At 41.1% G+C, this 20,592-nt stretch overlaps 1 protein-coding gene across 3 annotated transcripts in view; it reads left to right on the forward strand.

Annotated features, from left to right (window-relative positions):
• The first annotated feature begins 352 nt into the window (after positions 1–352).
• Positions 353–20,592, forward strand: part of tjp1b (tight junction protein 1b) — a 70,147-nt gene continuing 49,907 nt past the window's right edge. Inside the window, exons 1-2 of one of the 3 annotated variants that reach the window (XM_040025934.1) lie at positions 353–988; positions 1,520–1,631. In XM_040025934.1, coding sequence (XP_039881868.1) covers positions 550–988; positions 1,520–1,631 — 551 coding nt within the window. In that variant the 5' untranslated portion in view covers positions 353–549. Of the gene's footprint in view, positions 989–1,519; positions 1,632–10,895; positions 11,453–20,592 lie in introns of those variants that run through there. The other 2 variants (XM_040025935.1, XM_040025937.1) reach the window with 2 other exon arrangements.

Here is a 20,592-nt window from a genome sequence, read left to right on the forward strand (position 1 = left end):
GGAAGGTGAGTTGTTAGGAGAGTTGCTGAGCTGCGGATTGCTGAGTTCCTCCCATCTTACTCAGCCTAACAGTATGTCTCATTCACTTTACACAGTTTTCCTCGATGGGTAGAGGATTTGACTCTCGCACTCCTTGTTTTGTAAGTCCCTGGTGATTTCGAGGCCAGTCAGCACAACCCAAAATAACTGTGGAGCCTTCTGACATGGTTGTTCTAAATTATCTTCTGGGCTGTAACAGAACAGAAAAACTAGTTAGACACATTTTTAATTAAATGGGCCATACGGATATGAAATGAAGACTTTAGTGAATGTTTGATCTTCCAACAAGACAGGAAAATAATGCAAAATATGTTGAGGGTGTCTAAGCGCTGGTGAGCAATGTGCATTGGTGTACTTAAGAGTCTGTTAATCTTCTTAGTGTCGCTAAGTACCCGGCTAGAAATCAGCTACTGTCCAGATTGTCTCTTCCTGGCCCAGATAAACGACTCAGACAACAACAAAGGGAGGCTTGAAGAAATATGTGGCAAGGTCTCTTCACTGGCATGAAATATGCACCTCCCCTCCTTTGGGAACTATTTTGACAGAGCTGTGGAAGAAGTTTTGGTGGGTTTCCTCAACTCGAAGATGTTTGGCAGTGGCACCAAGAGGTGGTTCGTGAAGAGGCAAAGAAGACAGCAGCAGCAGAGGTCTGGCAGGAAGCCATGTGCCAGGAAGAAGCAGAGATGGGCAGCTAAGATTCTCCAGCAGCACAGAGAAAAGATCCTGAGCGAGCTGGATGTCAACAGTGTACTTCCTTACCTGGTGTATGACAAGGTTTTTTCACTGGGAGAGTACAAGGAAATACTAGGACAGGAGTCCGACAAGAAGCGGACCGAGATATTCCTGGACCACCTGTCCTCGAAGGGGCCTGCTGCATTCAGCTCATTCTGCTCTGTTTTGGAGGAAGTTTGTCCTCACCTGCTAACCTGTTTTCTGTTGGATGGAGAAGGTAAAAACATTAATAAGCCTCTAATTACACCATTAAGCAGCAAAGCACAAAAACAAGAGGTCATAGAGGGTCTTTCTAATAAAAATGTTTCAGCTCATTAATCTGTGGCAGCTTTGGACTTACATGTTCAAAAGTTTTAATTATGTACACATATAAAAAGTACAATACAAAGGAAATTAAACTACTTTGCAGTAATCCAGAACAACAGACTAATAGCAAGCAAAAATAGCTTCTTAAATCTGGGTGGTTGAGGGGATTACTGAGCCGCCAGCATTCCTAACTAGCCTCTGACAACATATGGCCTCAACGTGGGTGCAAATGCAGGGCCTTGTCTGTGCCGCACTACTCCAGGTTAATGTGTTTTTACATAAAACACACTCTCACAAAGGGAAGTGAGTGTCTTCCTTACACGTGGCAATTTCCCACAATTACCAGCTCATGAATTCTCCTGCTTGCTCACCCGGTCAGAGAGAAAGAGGTGTAAATCAGCCAAGTTGTAAAAAGGGCTAAAATATTAATCTGCTCCTACAGATGGTGTTTCAGGACAGGGCAAGAAAGGGGGCGTCACTGCGCCCCCAAACACTCCAGGAGAGCAACCTCTGTGCCTGCCTCCCATGTACACCGACCCCATATTTGACTCCAGGTGAGAACTGCTTTACATACCCTATCAATGATGTCATGTTGAGTTTTATTTCTGCTGAATCACACGATGCTCTACGAGAGGATAAAATCATCCTTCCATGTTTTAAACATTCAGATCGATGACAAATTAACAGCTGTGACTAAAAGAGTGACGAAACAATGCAAAATGCAGAAGATCGTTTTCAGTTGTGATACAAAGTTAATATCCGCTCATTATGGGCATGAATGTTTGAATAGTTTTAGCCTTTTAAAGATTTCTTTTTCCACGGCTGGGATGATTTTAGAGCACCCATCTTTCATGTGATTAAAAAATAAGAATTGGGTGAACAACTTTGAATTTAGTTTGGATTTTCTTGAATTCAAAGAGGGTCAATATCATACATAAAGGCTCAAATATTTACATACACCCTTGCCAAAATAGGGTAAGTGTCCTCTAGCAAGTTGGAACTTTACCAGACCCTTGGTAGCCACCAACGAGGCATAATTATTGTTAGATATTTGACAACTCATCTGGGCAGAATTGGTCAAGTTCATTTGAACTGGTTGGTTTATCCACACGTTCCACAAATTTTCAGTAGACTTGAGGTCGGGGTTTTGGTAAGGCTGACAGTTTGGTCTTCTTTCAGTCCTTGGTAAAGGTCTAAATAACTTGTACTTACATAAATGATTTTTAACTGATGATCTTTGAATCTGCAGTGGTTTAGAAATGACTCCAAGAGACCTTAAACAGTTCAGAGAAATCATTAAAAGCCCCAAATTAACATGAAATTAATGTCCATGATGAGTGAATGTAAACTTGTGAACTGCATGAGGTGTAATAGAATTTTATTCTAATACTTATTTAAAAAAAATCAAAAACACCAAATGAGTTAATATTGTTAGGAATAATCTAAGCAATGCAGCACTGAAACAGTCACAGCACCGCTAAAAATAAAACTGCAGAAAAGAGGCGCATAGAATGACCTCTGGTGAGTTTGTTGATTTTTTTTTGTATGTAAGAGAGCGAGCCTGGTAGAAAAAGTCCTGCGAGGGTGTTTTTTGTCACAGAGTGTGTCAGCCCTTCTGAATGCGTCGTGACTGAGTGACGGTGTCTTTCTGGATGTGTGTGTGTGTGGACCTCTGGAGACCTCCATTGGCCCAGCTTGCACGGTGGCGGGGGTTGGGCAGAAAATATTTCATAGTGTGTATATGAGTGTCGTGTGTGCGTATGAGAGGTAGCATGGATGGGTGGTTGGGGGGCGTTTGTGATGCTTCAAGTGAAGGGACAGGCAAGCTGATATGCTCCCTGGGCCGTTCCTTTTTAATGTATGACAGCTAAGTCAGCATGGGGACAGCCATCCTAGTGGTTTGGCCCTGGGCACTGACACACACGCATAGACACACACATACACACACAGACAGGCTGACAGAAACAAACCAACACACTAAACAGCATAACATCACAGAGAATGGTCACAGAGCCTCCACAGGAGATGCAGTACGCTAACAAGCCAATGTAAGTCCTCTTAAAATTTCATTTCAGGGTTTGATGCTTTGTTTGTGCGTTCACCTGTTCGTGTTCAGCCGTATACACGAAGACGCTCCTTGGAAACTGACGTCTCTGACATGCATCTGCAGGTTTTGTGAATGGCTTGTTTTCAGTGCACTTGTCTTTGTTAATGCGAATGTCACTACAGCTGGCGAATCAAGCGTCGGGCAGTGTTGTCTGCATGTATATCAGGATAAAAAAGCGTAATCTTTTGTTTGTTCACTTCTAGAAGAAGTAGGACAGAAACTGCCTCAAGTGATGGATGCTTGGCTTCAAAAATTGTGCGCCAGCATGTGTCCCAGTGTGACAGCGTGAAGCACGACTGCTTGCCTGCCTTGTTATAAATGTGAAGGCAACCTGGGAATGTCTTCCTCTTGTTTGAACTATGTGAAGTCATGTGAGTTTTTTTCCCCCTTTTATTCTCTGAACACTTTCTCTGATCCACAGCAGAGGAGCAGATTGATTGTCAGCTGTGTGGGTTCAAAGAGGCACTGTGTTTATTAGTTTGGCTTTTTGTTGCCTCTGGTCAGTATCCTGCTGACTGAGAGTGAACACGCAGCATTTAATCACATCTCCAGGCTTCTGCCTTAAAGGGCGCTGAGAACCTGTGTGTACCCACAGGGAAGGTGCAGGGAATGATGGGAAGCTTGCTGAATCCAGTTTAAAGGCCGCTGGTTGCCAGATTGTTTACAATATGCAGCTATTCTTGGTTTTAAAATCAACACTCAAGACCTCTTGAGCACTCATCTGTGAATGTGTAAAGGTTTCTTAGCCTGTACTGAAGTGAAAATTCAAAGGCATGTAAGCCATGATTGCACAGATATATTTAATGAGTAACTGGCTATTTTTCAAAACCTGCACATATTCCGTTCCCCTATGGAAAATGAGGTGATTACCCAGGATGCGTTGGCTGTGTGTTTGGCTCTGAGGCCTTATATCTATACATGAGCCAGCAGCCATGATGTAAGGCACCATGCTTTCATCCATAAGTGGAGAAAATGAGATGCTGGCGGGTTGAAGAGGAGGTGGAGGAGGAGAGGAGAGATTAGCTGGAGCTGTGAGGTTATGCTTCTCCGTGCTGATGACTCACCTCACGGTACACAGAGAGAAAGCACTGCGACAGCGCTGAGGTGTGACTGTGTGTGTGTGTGTGCGTGCGTGTGCGAGTGCTTCATTACTCTTGGTCTTCTTGGTGCAGTGCATTCATGTGAAGAGGACTTTCTCTGTGAACTCCTCTTTGTTTGGTGCACGAGTAATAAATCACAGTGTTACAGCGGTAGTGGTTCTCGGGGCTTTCGTCCAGGTTTGGCTCCTCTGGGAGCAGCTTCCGAGTCCTACAAACCAGCTTTGATTCTGCTGTGCAGAAAGAAGTGGACAAGCAAATGGAAGGACACAAGAAAGAAGGGCAGCCCCGTGTGTCCTATTTACTTGCTTGGAAAAAAAAAGAAAGAAAGACGAGGACTTTAGTGTGTTAATTGTGCACACGTGTACCTGTGTGTGTCTGTGTGAGCACGCTGGTTTTGGCGTGTGTGAGCGTGTGAGTGCGCGGCACACAATAAGAGATGTCAGCAGTGGGTTCTCATGTGAGAAGGGTAATGATGGGGACGGCTCCTCAGTGGAGATGCAGAGGAGGGGGATGCCAGTGTGCAATCAAAGTGCTGCAGTGGAGTGTGCATGGAAATGCAGTGGGCTTCAGACTGCAGCACAGCCACTGACCCACTGTTGTGTTAGTGCTTCCCCACTGACACACTACCACTGGTTTCCATACACACTCCCTGCAGTGTGTATGTGTGCATGTGAAAACAAAAGACAGAGGGAGATAGAGAGAAGCTTCGGTAATGTCTCTGTGTGTGTCCTCAGCAGTTTTGCTATCATTTAATGGCTGCCGTGTCTTACATGACTGATAATGATGATGTGCAGAGTCTGATTAATCAGGGGAGTTATCTGAGTGGCATCCTAGTCAATGGGAGGTGACACGGTGCTTTGCTGCTAGGTTTGCTGGAGTGCAACTCTGCACTGATGATTCCATTATCGATGTATTAGCTGACTGTTGACAGGATTCAAGATGCTACGAACAGGAAGCAAAGAGGCTTTTTTTTACATAAGAAACTGAATTATCTAACAAAGTCTACAGGAAGGTACCTCTAATGATCTATCCATAGGTTTTTTTCTGCATATCCAAGGCTCAGGGTCACATCTGGGCTGAAGTCTATCCCAAGGTGTCATAGGGGAAGAGGTGGGTTACACCTTGGATAATTTAACTATCTATCACAGCCATTCATATCTACATTGACACCAATCACCAATTAAACTAATGTCTTTGGACGTTAGTTTAATTGGTTCACAGGCTCACAAACTCCACACAGAAAGGCCCTGCCAGCTGCACTAACCACCACACCACCGTGCCGCCCTGCCACGAATAGAAGATCATTAAATTCTACTTTGTGCTGTTTTCTAATTACACACAATTTAGTCGATGTACTTTCAAAACAAACCAAAATCCTACACCGTTACTCTCACCTCATATCCTCACTGTCATGAGTTAAAAATGAAAGCTACACTAACATTACTACACATTAGATCATTTTATGTCTATCTTAATGTCATTACTGGGCAATTCTGTGCATCTTTAAGAAATTTTACTTAGCGATTTCTACACAAATGAATGAAGTAAACGAGATCTATGGTATGCATCCAAAGATTAATCAAACTGAAATATACTGACTTTGAAAATACTGGAATCTAAAAATATCTGAAATATGAGACCAATGGATGAAAACCTAGTGTTTATATAGTTATAGCAATATGTATTATTTGATATCTTACTTTATAGTCTGTCTGCTCCAGAAACCTTTGTAGGAGCCAAGCTCGTTTCAAGGCTTTGCAGGTGCATTTAATGTCTATGCATATAAATCACTATATGTTTTATTTTGTTTTTAAACTGAATCATATTTACTTTATGCACACTGAAGCCTTTTCATCAGCAGGTACTGGATGAATGAACTTATGGACATATGAGCACTGGGTGAATTTAGGTTCCTTTAAAGCCCCGAAGGCTTTTCTGCTTCCAGTCACCCAGAAGTAACTAGCTGGCAACCACCAAAAGGGCTGTTTTACATTTCAGAATACGCCTGATGTTCATTCTCAGCATATCAGCTCTAGTTATTTCTAAAACATCATATCCTATATGAACATTTACTCTAGAAGCTCACTGTACCGTTACACACGCAGTGTCACCCTGCGTTTGCCAATGAGAGTTTAACACTGTCAGTTGGGTAGATTAGGATACTTTCGCGGATAGAGCACACGACATCACGGGTGCAAACATTTTTAGCAGCGTCGGCCACAGAGGGATTTGCTCCCCTGACACTGGCAGCTTTAGTGTCATGCTCTGTCTGTTTAGCTGTATGGTGGAAATCATTTGGATGACGAAACCGTTGCCAAACTTGATTTTCATTTTGATTTTTTAAAATATAAATGAAATCATTAGCTAATGCCTTCAGCTCACAACAGTTAAATGATCGATTCAGCCGCTCGCAGCAGACGTATGTAGGATAAAACCTCCCCAGTTTCCATTTATCTTTTGTTTATGTCTGAGCTGGTGAGGGTGAGAGGTGCAATTCAGAAACTCAGGTGTCCTCTAAGACTTCAAAGTCTAGACTAATCGACTTACTCTGAAGCTTACAACGGCACCTCTGTGTCAGTCTATTGACTGGGAAGCAACCCACGCCAGCATCTGTTTGCTGCTAATGACAGGTGGTGTGGGCACTGAGGCAGAGCTACTACGACCACACTTCACTCCAATTCAGCAATCACAAACATAATCAAAAAGGCAGAAAAAAGCATTAAAATATTGCTTTTACATTGGATAACTGATATTAGATATTTTTTGTTATAAATGCTACCTCATGAACTGCAATCAAAGGTTTAGTTCAAATACCATATTTGCCTTTTTAGTTATTGGGGCTTAAAAATAAAACAATTTAAAAGAAAATGGTTCTTATGCACTCTTGTAAAACAGAAACTAGACGAGACATAAATCTCTTTGAATAGCTGATGGTTGGTTGTGATGTGAATATGTATAAGGCAGTTAAAAAATAATGTGGTTGTAAGAGGTATGAGCTCACAGAATTCATAACCCAGTGATAGAAGAATAAGGGAGCGTAATAATTCCCTGGAAAGAAGTTCAATAAAATAAATACGAGGGTGTCTCCAGTGAAAAAGTCCAATAAAATTAGGTCATACTGTGTTTGATACTCTGGTGACTATTCATTGTTCACATGCTTTATGTGCGGATGGGGTTAAGCAGACACACAGAACTGATGGATTTGTTGTAATCTTCAGACTTTCCCATTCATATAACTCTGCACTGGTTGTTATGAGCAACTGTGACAGCTACAAATCATTTCACTGAGCATTCAAACTGTATGAGGTTTAAAAGACAAGTGTAAACTGTGAACACATTCCACTTATATTCACCCTGGGTTAGGGTTAGCTCATACTGTCATTGCGTGTCTTTCAAAGTGCAGCCTCTCTCTGCTCAGTTAGCCTGCCTGCATTGCCCTCTGGGTGCTCAATTTCTTCTTTCTACATCCCAGACAATGAAAACTGGACAGGAGACTCACAATTAAGTATGATTCTCATTGGTGTCTCTGTGGTATTTGCAAGCCTTGTGGAAAACTCTCAAGGTAAAATTACTCACCAGCCGTGTCCTGTTACTGTCTACTAATCTATGTCATACATAAATATGAAAACAAAGCCAAAAAATGCACAGTAACATAAGTAATCCGTTACTTTCTGTTATCCTTTGGAAGTTAAGAGTAATCACCAAGGACCATCAAAATCTCCAAGTTACTGGTTACATTCACTGGACATTCAGAACTGAGTGAGAACTTTCTTTTTCTTTTCTTTTTTTAAACTCAAAATTATATGCTAAATGGCATAAATTGATATTAAAACATACATTATGACCCTCATTACCAGATAAAATATAAGGACTTTTTTTTATATGATCACCAAGCTATATACTGTTTAAGTCTAAGCACATACAGGCTTATGGGTTGAAAATACTTGGGGTCAGTCAGACCTAAAGCATGATAAAAATATGGCATTTCTGTCTGAGTGCTCTCACTGGTCTTTTTTCCCCTGCGAGGGGTGGCTGAGGCTCAGGAGGTAGACCAGATTGTCCAATAAGTGGAGGACTGCTGATTTTTCCCGTCCTCATGCAGAAAACTCCTCGGGTGGGACACAGAGCCCCAAGTTGCATCACCATTGGTGTGTGACAGTGCGGCCATATAGACAATCTGCTGCATTAATCGGCCTCAGTTTTTTCATCTCTTTAGTATAATAGAAGCTTATCTGTATGTCACATGTTTCCCATATGTCATAATTTATTCAGTAAGATGGGGATTATACTTGGTTGTGGAATCGGACACTGGCAGCTGCAGAAAACATGGATCAGTAGTCATTCCTGTCATACTTTTTTTTTGTACAACTGCCTGAAGGGTCCAATTTGCACCCTTATAGATGGATAAACACCTGTTTACACCTGTTTATTTGCATATATATATATAGGGGTGCAACAATACTCGATATCGATATTGAACCGTTCGATACAGTGCTTTCGGTTCGGTACGCATATGTATCGAACAATACAAAATTTTTAATTTATTTTATCAACTTTACTTCTGACGATGCTGTCTGTGTTGAGCGCTCAGTGGATCTGCGTTCGACTACTCCACCTAGGCTGCACTTTCGAGTGCAGATCCACTGAGCGCAGCGCAAGCTAGCAAGACAGAAGCTAAGCTCGTTGCAACATGGCAACTGCCTCAACGCTACCCGAAACTGAACCTCCCCCACCCTCATTCAGATCTGGCGTTTGGAACTTTCTTGGTTTTCATGTGAAGCATGACCCTGAAGGTAAGCGCGTCATGGACAAAAGTAAAACAGTATGTTGGATGTGCCACGCAATGCTCAATTGGCGGGAACTAGTGCGTTAGCTTGTTAGCTTCTTAACATGTTGACACCGTCCAGCCCCACGCACGGGGTGATCCGCGGTAACTCGTTAACGGAGATTTGCCGCGTTATGGCGTTAACGTCATTTTAACGAGATTAACGCTGACAGCACCAGTGGGAACACAACGAATATGACTGCACATTTACGCCGACATCATCCTAGTGCAAAGACAAGTGGAAGCAGACAAAAACAACAAGCACGCATGCTACAAACTTTACCCGAGTCGTTTAGACAGCCGTTAGCACATGATTCTCCTTATGGGGACCTGATATGTTTAATATGCTGCTGAGAGTATACCCCAGAAGAAGCGTATAGTATAGCTTTTATTTTGGAAAGAGCCATTTCTCTGTAATAAACTCGAGCTGTAATTTCTCTGTGATTTCTCGATCAGATAGATTTTTTTTAAATTATTTTGTTGTTTCAGCAACATTAAATTTAAAAACTGCACTTTTGAGTTAAAATATATATTTCTAATTTTAATAAATGACTAATTAAAAAGGCATGAACATTTTTTTGTATCGAAAAAATATCGAACCGTGACACCAAAGTATATGTATATTTATATATATATATATATATATATATATATATATATATATATATATATATATACATATACTTTGGTGTCACGGTTCGATATTTTTTCGATACAAAAAAATGTTCATGCCTTTTTAATATATCTATTAAATATATATATGAGGCTACAGCAGCACAAATATATATATATATATATATATATATATATATATATATATATACATACATAGGGTGCAAGATGCTAGCAGGCAAGGCATACATGGAACGCCATAACCAAGTGGCCGGCATAGTGTACAGGAACATCTGTGCCGAGTATAACCTGGAAGTCCCGAGGTCAAAATGGGAGATGCCCCCAAGGGTGGTGGAGAATGACCGAGCTAAGATCCTGTGGGACTTCCAGATACAGACGGACAAAATGGTGGTGGCTAACCAACCGGACATAGTGGTGGTAGACAAACAGAAGAAGACGGCCGTAGTGATCGATGTAGCGGTTCCGAATGACAGCAATATCAGGAAGAAGGAACACGAGAAGCTGGAGAAATACCAAGGGCTCAGAGAGGAGCTCGAGAGGATGTGGAGGGTGAAGGTAACGGTGGTCCCCGTGGTAATCGGAGAACTAGGTGGGGTGACTCCCAAGCTAGGCGAGTGGCTCCAGCAGATCCCGGGAATAACATCGGAGATCTCTGTCCAGAAGAGCGCAGTCTTGGGAACAGCTAAAATACTGCGCAGGACCCTCAAGCTCCCAGGCCTCTGGTAGAGGACCCGAGCTTGAAGGATAAACCGCCCGCAGGGGCATGCTGGGTGTTTATATATATATATATATATATATATATGTATATCTTGGAGACATGCCTACTTATCCAGCACACCAGGACCCTTTTGAAAAAAACAAACAAAACGGAATTTAGACATCATTCATCTATCAGGAGAGGCAGGGTGTTCAGGGAGCTCTGAATTCCTAGTTACGCCCCTGCAAGTCATTGCCGCTTCCCGGAAGTATTACCTAACAAAGGTAGTCGACTTTTAAAAAAAAGAACCAACCTTTAAAAAGTAATTAAAGGCAAACTTTCGACTTCCTAAATGGATGCTACAAGCGAGCATCTCTAAATGAATCGGTCCCTTGACCCCCCCCCCCCCCCTCCTCCTCCCCTCCCTCCTCCCCTCCCTCCCAGTCGCTCCCCTCTGACTACACTGTACACACACTCTCTCCCCTACCTCACACACACGGACGCCTGGACGCTGCAGCGTTTTTAAGAGAGTGTTTCCAACCCTGGACAGGAAGGAGGAGGCAGGAGGAAGGAGATAATGTCCAAATCCTGACCGTAGTCATTAAAAAGAATACTAAAAAAAATACTTAAAAAAATCACAGTTCGGATGGATCGGCGGTGTGTTTGCCAGAGCTAAAAAACAAAGAAAAAAAAAAAACACGGTCAGAGTGTCATTGCAGACATGGGTCGCAGCGGTACGGCACCTTTCTCTCAGCTCCTCGGGGAGTGTTTTCACTGTCAGTCCTTCAGCGCTGGAAATGGCGTTGTGATGCTGAGCACGGAAGACGCAGCGGAGGCGGATGCCAGGGACTAAAGAAATATATGATCACCTGTGCTTTTCTTTGGGTTGGATTTTTAGTAGCGGTGGACAGTACCATGGTGAATTACCAGAAATACATTACTGTTATGCAGCTGGCTCTGGGGGTGACCGCCTCCAACAAAGAACATTGTCTTCCACCCAGGAAGCGTATGTGGTGAGTATCACTCTCGGTGCGGATGATGGTGATGATGGTGATGATGATGATGTGATGCAGGTTGAGGAGAGAAGGAAAAGGGGGGACTGCGATGAGCCGAGCCGTCGCCTCCCACATCTCGTCAAACGGATGAGCGGGTTATACGGAGCCAAAATGCGCCCGGCTCACTCTCCGAAATGACATAATATTCCTGTCAGCCACTGCAGCCGGTCTGCACCATGTTGCAATCGTTACAAACCCACTGTGGTCGATACACGGTGGGGCAAAGCAACTACTCCGCATGCTGGGAGTTTGCGTGCGTGCGTGTCAGTGCACGCGTGCGCGTTTGGAGACAAGTGGCTCTTTTAGCCTTGTCCTTCCCATGCATTAGTTTGTAAAGTTGAATGCGTAGGATGATGTCATAGCTCCATCGTGGGTTTTTTTTCTTTTTACCCCCCTCATCCTAACTTCATGTGCTTTAATGTACTGTATGGCCTCCACTGCACAGCTGTTGTCACTGGAAATGTCATCATCAAGCTAATCATGTGGTAAACATCACCCCCTCCTCCCAGACCTCACTCCTGTTCCCAATGCTGTGTTGTAACTAGTTAATAAAATGTAAAGCATGAAACATGTTTCGCGCCTGTTTTATTTTTTTAAATGTCCTGTCCTGCAGCCAGGCCTCTGTACATCTCTCATTAAACATTTTTATCTCCATAATCTGCTCTCAGCATGTCTTTGTGTCTTGTCTACCCACCTATTCAGTGTCCCCATTACTCTGTGTGCCTGAATGCTACAGTATATTTCAGTGACCACCTCTCTTTCTTTCGCCTCCTCATGCGGCCTTGTTCATTCGTTTACTCCAAAGGCAGCCTTCCTTTCATTCCCCTTTTTCCCTGACTGTAAGTAAGATTGCTCGTGGAGGCGACTCCAACGTGTGTGAGACAGTATCCCTAATTACAGCTGGATTACCATCTTGTTTGAAAGCAAAGATGGTTAATTAGGAGTCAATAGACTCAATGGCACTCTGATAGGGTCTAACGCAAATTCAAAATGTATCGCACAGTGTGGCACAGGCTAGTGTGGCTCCAGTGTGTGTGAGAGAGGCTTAACTGTTATCATCACCTGTTTTGAGCCAACCTAAACCATTTCCGTGACTCTGAGAAGAACAAAACACAGCCAGAATTTAACAGCACCTCAAAATACCTCTAAGTTAAATTACTTTATGTTATGATAACAGTAAGTTAGCAGTCATTGTTTGTTTGTTTTTTTACTAATAAGATGTCCCTACACTCTTTTGTTGTGCCTTAATTCAAATATTTACTGCAGACACCATCCTTTATAAACAATAAAGAGTCAAAGCGCCACTGTAGCCTCAGCAGGGGTCAGGAGCTTATCATATGCAGCTTTTTATCTCTGGGTTTCTTTCAGCTAATCATATTCCTTAGTCATCGTCTTATTAGCCTAATTGCCCCCCATAGGAGAAGATAAGGGATTTATTTCACTGAGACTGAGGATTCATTTCATGTTTCTCCTCTTATTGTTGTTTTCATATTTACGCCTCTGTATTTAGGGAGATTTTGGAAGAAGCTGCTTATTGTCTCCTCTAAAGCAGTGCACTGACAAAAGAGGCTAAAGTGATTGTGTAACTCTCAAAGTGATATCTGACTTTGTTAAAGTGAATATTTTTCTTTACAGATAAATCCCAGAAATTGAAAGATGAAGTGAAGTTGCTGCAGAGACAACCAGTGTTTGGTTTCTAAACTTTCTTCCACTGTTTGTCACTGAGTGCACCACAACAATCACTTTAACACTCATGCTTTTGGTTACACTTCACAAATTTTTTGAATCATGTTAAAGACGTTTAAAATCTTTAATATCGTGGTTTTTTTTTTTCTTTTTGTGTGGTCTTTTAAATTTGCTTGAAATTGATGTTCTTTTACTAATGTCTGTATTTTGTCCGTGTCACATTACAGTGCAGCGCTATTCAAATTTCATCCAACATGAACTGATCTTTGACAAAAAGTGTTTTGGTCACTGTAGCAAGTCTTAAACATATTCTAGGTTTTATTTGTGCTGTGGTGTTCACTAATCTGCCAAATCATATGAAAACAAAATCATACAAATCATATGGAAAGAAAAAGGTTTGCAAGGAGGTGGGAATATATAGATCAAGAGATTAAAAAAACTCTTCAAAGTGCATTTTCACATGAAAGTATAATAACTTTAGGGAAAAATCAGTCAAAGCACTGTAATGATGAGACATCAGCAGCTACAGTTAATATTATATTATAATTTTATCACGTAAAAATCATGGTGCCATTTAAAAAGTCAAAGAAACACACATTCAATCCAATTCAGTTTTATTTATATAGCACCAAATCACAACAACAGTTGCCTCGAGGTATTTTATATTGTAAGGCAAAGACGTCAAAATAATACAGAGAAAACCCCAGCAATCAGATGACCCCCATTAACACTTAGCACTTGGCGACAGTGGGAAAGAAAAACTCCCTTTTTATCAGGAAGAAACCTCAGGGCATAACAAGGCTCAGGGAGGGACAGCAATCTGTGGTTGGGCGTGATGGGAGGGACAGAGGACAAAAGACACATCAGATCAAAATCCCTGTATAGGAATTTCTTTTATTTATGTATTATTCAGATTATTTTATTGTATGATGCCTTGGTGCCACTGGATTTTAACATGTCTCACACTCATGCAGTTAGACAGAGGGTGGGGGTCTGGTAAGGAAGTTGGGGGAAGCAGACAACTCCACAGGAAGAATCTTTTGTCTCTTCGATGACTCTGGGAGGTAGCAAGGGAGTGTGAACCTTAAGGTGTGAAACAGCTGGGTACTGCCTTTTGTTCTTGAAGAAGGTATTTAAGTGAGAGCCATGCTAGGCTCAGGGAGAGACTCTGCTGACCGTCTGCCCCACGATCATGCAGGCTCTCCACCAAGCTTGGTTTTCTGTTCTTTGTTTGTGATTAAAGAATGTTAGCTACTGCTCACCACTTCTCTGCAGGCTTTATTTAATGGAAAACTTCCACAACATCCCCAAGCATCAACCTTATCTCTTTTATTGTGTTTAATATGACCTGGCAGCACAGCGGTGCAGTGGTTAGCACTGCTGCTCCACACCAAGAAGGTCCAGGGTTTGAATCCACCAGCTGTCTGCAGTCTCTCTGCACGGAGCTCCCATGTTCTTCCACAACACTCTGGCTTCCTCCCACTGTCCAATGACTGTTAGGTTAGGTTAACTGGTGATTCTAAATTGTGTGAAAGCAAGCGTGAATGGTTGTGCAATTCTGTGTGTTAGCCCTGCACCAGATTGGTGACTTCTCGACTGATGGCAGCTGGAAAACCCTTCAATTTCATAAGTAGTAATACTAGTTGTTCAACACATGCATTAATATCAGTGATACTACTGAACTGCATTCCTCGTGGCCCAAGATGTCATTTGTCATTCATATAAGAGTAAATAGTTTTTCCACTACTTTCTCCTACTTCATAAGGTTTATAGTACAAAACCAAAGTGGAAAAATACACAAGGAGTGTGTACAGATCCTTTTCTATGTCACCTTAAGCGCCTGGTCAAACCAGCGTGCTGCAGTGTCCTCATTTGATTGGTCTGGATTAGAAACATAGCCTATAGTGAGTTTGTCAAGTAAATATGTACACACAGAGAAATGACTGTAGACTGAATTGCCTTACTATCTTGGGAATTTTAAACCCTAACAATGCAAGTGAAAAAACATTATTGTTGAAATTAATATAAACATTTTTATTGCAATTTGTAGGCTTAAACAAAACATAGCACTGTTATGTGGAGAACTGGCTCTCAGCTTCTCTCTGCAAGGGAGAAAGTCGTCCTGATGTTTTAATCTTTTAACAGTTTCGTCCGACCAAACTGCAAGAAAACTGTTTGGTTAAAGCTGAAGATATAATGTGTGGACTCACTGCTTTTCTCTTAGATAAATCTGTAAATGTTGTTGAAGTTGAACAAATTTCTGTGAGATATTTATGATTGGTTTTTACATCTTACAAGAAACAATTCATTTAAATGTGAATACACACAGTGGAAATGAAGAGTAATTAGTTAATTCCTTAAATAAAACGATTGTGCCGCCAGCTCTGTATGTCTCCCTGCTACGGATTTGAAAAGTTCTTCCATTCACAAATGTAATTTTTGTGCAGATGTACGACAGGATGTGACACCAGTTTAAATGGAGGGGGGGAAAAGGCATTTGCATTTGTATGAAGAAGCAGCTCGCTGTATCGTTCAAGTATCCTGCTTCGAGCTCTTTTCATAATTGCAGCGTTAATTCTGTCCCATTTCTGGTCAAATGGTCAGAACTGCTTTCTGTTCCGCTGCTGATCTCACAGCATGTGGCAGTGAGATTACACACCGCCCTGCCTGAACACTTACACCATCCGCCGACCAGCGACCGTGTGTTCCGTGTAAGAGGAGGCACGGCTTTGCTTGCCTTTAATAAAGACTGAATAGCGGCAGCATCTATCTAAATTAGGATTAGACTTTGCAAACAGATGTTCCTCTTGCCTGGAGTCTTTAAAAAAATGTACTTGCACACAGCCAAAGATTAGCATTAACCTGACTTAATGAACTTTACACTCTGTTGCAAGCCTGTAGGGATAATACAACAAGTCTACTGTGTTTATGTAATGCTTCATCTTATTTATACCTGTGCCTTTTCTCCAAATAACACACCAAAAGCAGGGAGATACTGGGATAAAAGTGATGAGAGATGCCTAATTTAACAGAATCTTTATTTGGATTGGCCAACTATAAGTATTTCTCTTGAAGTGTGTGTGTCTCTTTATGTGCATTGGTGTGTGTGGCAGACAATGGCCAGGATTGCTCTCCTTGTTAAGTGTTATATTAGCGCTGGCCAAGATGGGAGGAATGGAGCGAAACATTGCCTATTGACCTGCTGATTAAGCACTAGCCATTATTGCTTGAACTAATCGTACCTGATGGCTCCTCCAGGCAGACTGAGAGAAAGAGAGATTGGGAACCAGGCACGGCAGAAAGTCCTGCAACTGATTAATGTGTGTATTTGTGTGTGCGCGTGCGTGCGTATGTGTGTGTTCTCCGTCCTTTCTTTGTAATAGCATCAGGCATCTGCTTGACCTTATCTGTGCACTACATTATTATACTCCATTGTGGTCATCGGGCCATCTGGGGTCTTGGCATTGATCTTATTCTATTATCTTCTGAAGTGGATTTTCTTTGTTGTAAGAAACTACAAATGGGGCAAGACTCCAATACTCCCATTATACCAGGGCCAAGATGACCCACACTGTTTTGTTAACTTGCCATGCATCAAGCGCTTGAACTGTTTGTTAAACAAAGCAGCAAAGAAATGATTATGAATACCTTTTAGGCTCTTAATGGTTAAAAAAATCCTGCATTCGCAGCATCTATGCAGCTATTTGACATCAGCAGAAAATACACTAAAGTAATAAAAGCTGACAAAATGTCCTTTCAGTAACATATGTAGTCTCTTGGAACATTTGCTCCTTTGCTTTCTTGCTGCCCATTAGCTGAGAACATTGATAGCACTTTCATGTCTCTTCTCTTAATATGCAGCCTGCAGCAGCTGCTGCAAAGATTACCTTAGCTGGGTTTTTCCTGGCTTGCAATGGGTCTTTGGGGGGTTTCTGCTTGCATAAAAATGATCGGTCCACTTAATTCTGTATAACTACAATAAAAGTAATGAGTCTGTTTTATCTTACCTGATAGAAGTCTGAGCATGTTCCCTTTAAGAAAGGAAGCATACAACACTTGAGAAAATAGTACCAAATTACCAAAAAACCCAATTAAAATTGCTTTCTGTTTATTATACAGTGATTTTTCTTTAACTCTGGCTAAAACTATAGCCAATTTATCAAGACTATTTTAACTACCTATTAAACCTACAGCGGGAAAATGTGTTGCAATATACTGTAAAAAACACTGATCTCTATCCATCGGAGTGACTTGAGCTGCAGGCGCGAAATAATTATTAATACCAATACTATTGTGTTCAACAGAAGGATGGTGTGGCCCACAGAAACCCTAGCATTCTGCTGATGCACGCTGATAAAGGATTTCCGACAGGGTGTACTCGCTTGATGGGACCAGTTTTGAAATGTTAGCCACAACAGATGTCAGGAAAATTGTCATTTTCAATCACAAAATAAATATGAATATTAAACAGCTGCTGTTGGATGCGTGATGTCAAAACTGTGGTGCTGTGATTTAGGCCTACAATCTCTTGAATGATTTAAAATGTTATTGTTTTGACCCCCCTCTGTTAGATAAAGACTTTATTTAATCCCACACTGGGGAAATTCACTTGTTACAGCAGCACAAGGGTCAAAAAGAAAAAGTGAATTAGAGATATATTAGAAAAATAAAAATAAATAAATAAATAAGAAAATACAGTGTACCAAAAACCCCCTGATAAAAATACAGATTCAATTAAATACAGCAGCAATTTGTACTGTGTATAAGTGGTTGCTATATATTGTAAAATATGCTAGAAGACATCTCATATTTTTGTATGTATAGAAACAGCAGTGGGAATGATAGTATATACATGTATTTTTTAATACATCACTCCAGGAATTTACAGCAAGTTATAATAACGTCAAGAACAGCTTTCTTTTCTTTTCTGGTACATATGAAACAGACAAGATATAGCATCTTAATTAGTGATGCTAGGTTTCGGATGCTTAATACTTTTCTCTCTGCTTGCAGTAAGCAAGGCCAAGCTACACTTCTCCTAGCTGTTTCATATTAAAGAGGGCCAACTATGATATTTTTATTTGTAAACTCTAACTACAGTAGAGTAGATAAAGTAGATTATTTGTCTTGTACTGGGTCTTGATGGATTCCCCTCAGTTCATCCGCAGTGTAATACAATATATTTTGCGCTCTCTTTCTACTTTAACCCAACTTTCTTCTGACTAACAGTACCTCATAAATGCAACGTTTGAACAGTAGGTGGGAGGGGCTTCTGAGTGTCTTATTAAGGCTTTCTGTGCTCCTTGACATCATGAAAATCCAAAACTAGAAAAAAATACTTTCCATCTGTAGTACATTCACATCCACAACATAACAGCATATGATAGGGAAAAAAGGGAAAGAATTACATGAACAGATATGAACTGACTGAACTGGTCTTCATATTTTTCAAAGAAGCAAAATAACATTGGGCCACAGGGCCTTACAGCAAGAAGGTCCTGTGTTCGAGTCCATCATCTGGCTGTGCCTCTGTGGACTTGTATTTTTCTTTGGATTATTGGGTTCCTCTCATAGTCCAAAGACTTACATTGAAGTTAGGCTAATTGGTCTCTGGGCAGAGTGTACGCTGCCTCTTGGCCTATGGCAGCTGGGATAAGTACCAGCTTCCCTGCACAACCCAGAATTGAATAAAGTGGATAGATGATGGGAAAATAACATTATAATGGCACACAACTGGTTAAATTATTTAAGTATGGGGTTTTAAGTAACACTGGCTACCAGCTAACCTGTCCGATTTCTCCACAAGTGAATGGTTTATGCCTTTAATAGTGAGGTTCACATTAGGTAGTAGCCTTTCTCTTGAGGAGAAAAGATGAAAAGATCGGACAATATTTCCCACATGTCAAACTATTCCTGTAAAGTTTCAAATCTGTGACTATGTGTCTTTAAATTATAAAGAGTTCTTTTGACCTTCAATCACTTTGGCAATATTTCTGGGCTGCCAAACGCCATCCATCCATCCATGTAGTTTAAACTGTGCCCATAAATGTCACAAGTGAAAGGGAGAGGCTATTATTAAATCTCACAGTGTTATACATTGTCTCAGCTCACAAGTGAAACATTACACCTGCATATTTGTTAGAGAATAAGAAATAATTCACTGCACATTATATCTGAGTCGGCACAGTTGCTGGCACTATTTTACTCCTTGCCTTTGTGGCTTGAAGTGTTTTGGCTGAAATCCATTTCAGAATCAACATCCAAGAAATGAGGCTCTGAATGCGCAAGGCTGCACCAGGGCTGTGATACAATCCAAGCAGCTTTTCTCATTAGTCATGTTTGCTGTATTGTTTATGAGAACAACCTGAGGTCGGCAGTAATTGACCGCACGTACTCGTACTGTTGAATGGTTCACAGTAGCATTTCCAGTAAGCCCCTTAGTATGCTTCAGGCAATAATTGAATGAATGCAGGTAGAAAGTGGTTGGTGATGTTCTCTTCCCTCCCATTTTTGTCCGCGCCTCTCTCCCGTAACGTCTCTGCTGAGCCTCCAAACCTCGGGAGCTCCTCGGGCTTGCTGTTGAGCTCGCTAATGGATATCTGTTTTCTCTGAGCTGCACTGTATAGAGGGGATTTTACCTCATTGAATATTGTGTTATCTAAATCCTCATTAGGAGTGACTCAGAGAAGAGAAGAGGCAGTAACAATAGCGCCAATTTGAGCTACACTATGCTTCATGAGCTTTTTATATTCATGAGAAACTTTTTCTACACTGAATTAATTCAGTACGGACAAAATTATGTGGCAGCATCCACTGCTGATTTTTAAAAAGTTCTAAAGAGTAAACCAGTCATGTATGGATTGCCCTAGTATATTGTTTTGACTTTTTTAACATTTTCATTGTATTTTAAACAGAAGAGAGAAACAATGCATGTGACAATAATGATCACAGCACCTTTGAAACTGCGTTGATATAGAAATACATTACTGAAAGGCATAAATATACAAATTTGAGACATTTAAAAGACATTTAAAACATTTTTTTGTCGTTAAGAAACATCAGTCATATTTTTGAACTCTTAATTTGAAGTCACAAATTAACGTTTGAACTGGTTAATGAACTCTTAATAACCTATTTACTAATCGTTTATAGATGAGATTTGTAGCGGATTAACTTTACAGTTAACAATAGGAAAATGTAATAAATACAGATAGGTTACTGACGATTAAAACTCCAGTTGCTGCATGATTTGGCAAACTGACAACGCAACACAACCTCTATTACACTCTGATCTGGTGACTATGGAGGCCATTTGATTTCAGTGAACTCACTGTCACGAGTAACCAGGTATTTCCAGGCTGTAGTGTTTAAACAAAGCTCATTTGGTAATAAGGGAACCAAAATGTGCCAAG

The sequence above is a fragment of the Simochromis diagramma genome, unplaced genomic scaffold, assembly GCF_900408965.1.
Source record: "Simochromis diagramma unplaced genomic scaffold, fSimDia1.1 OVJJ01000293.1, whole genome shotgun sequence".
NCBI classification, from domain to species: domain Eukaryota; kingdom Metazoa; phylum Chordata; class Actinopteri; order Cichliformes; family Cichlidae; genus Simochromis; species Simochromis diagramma.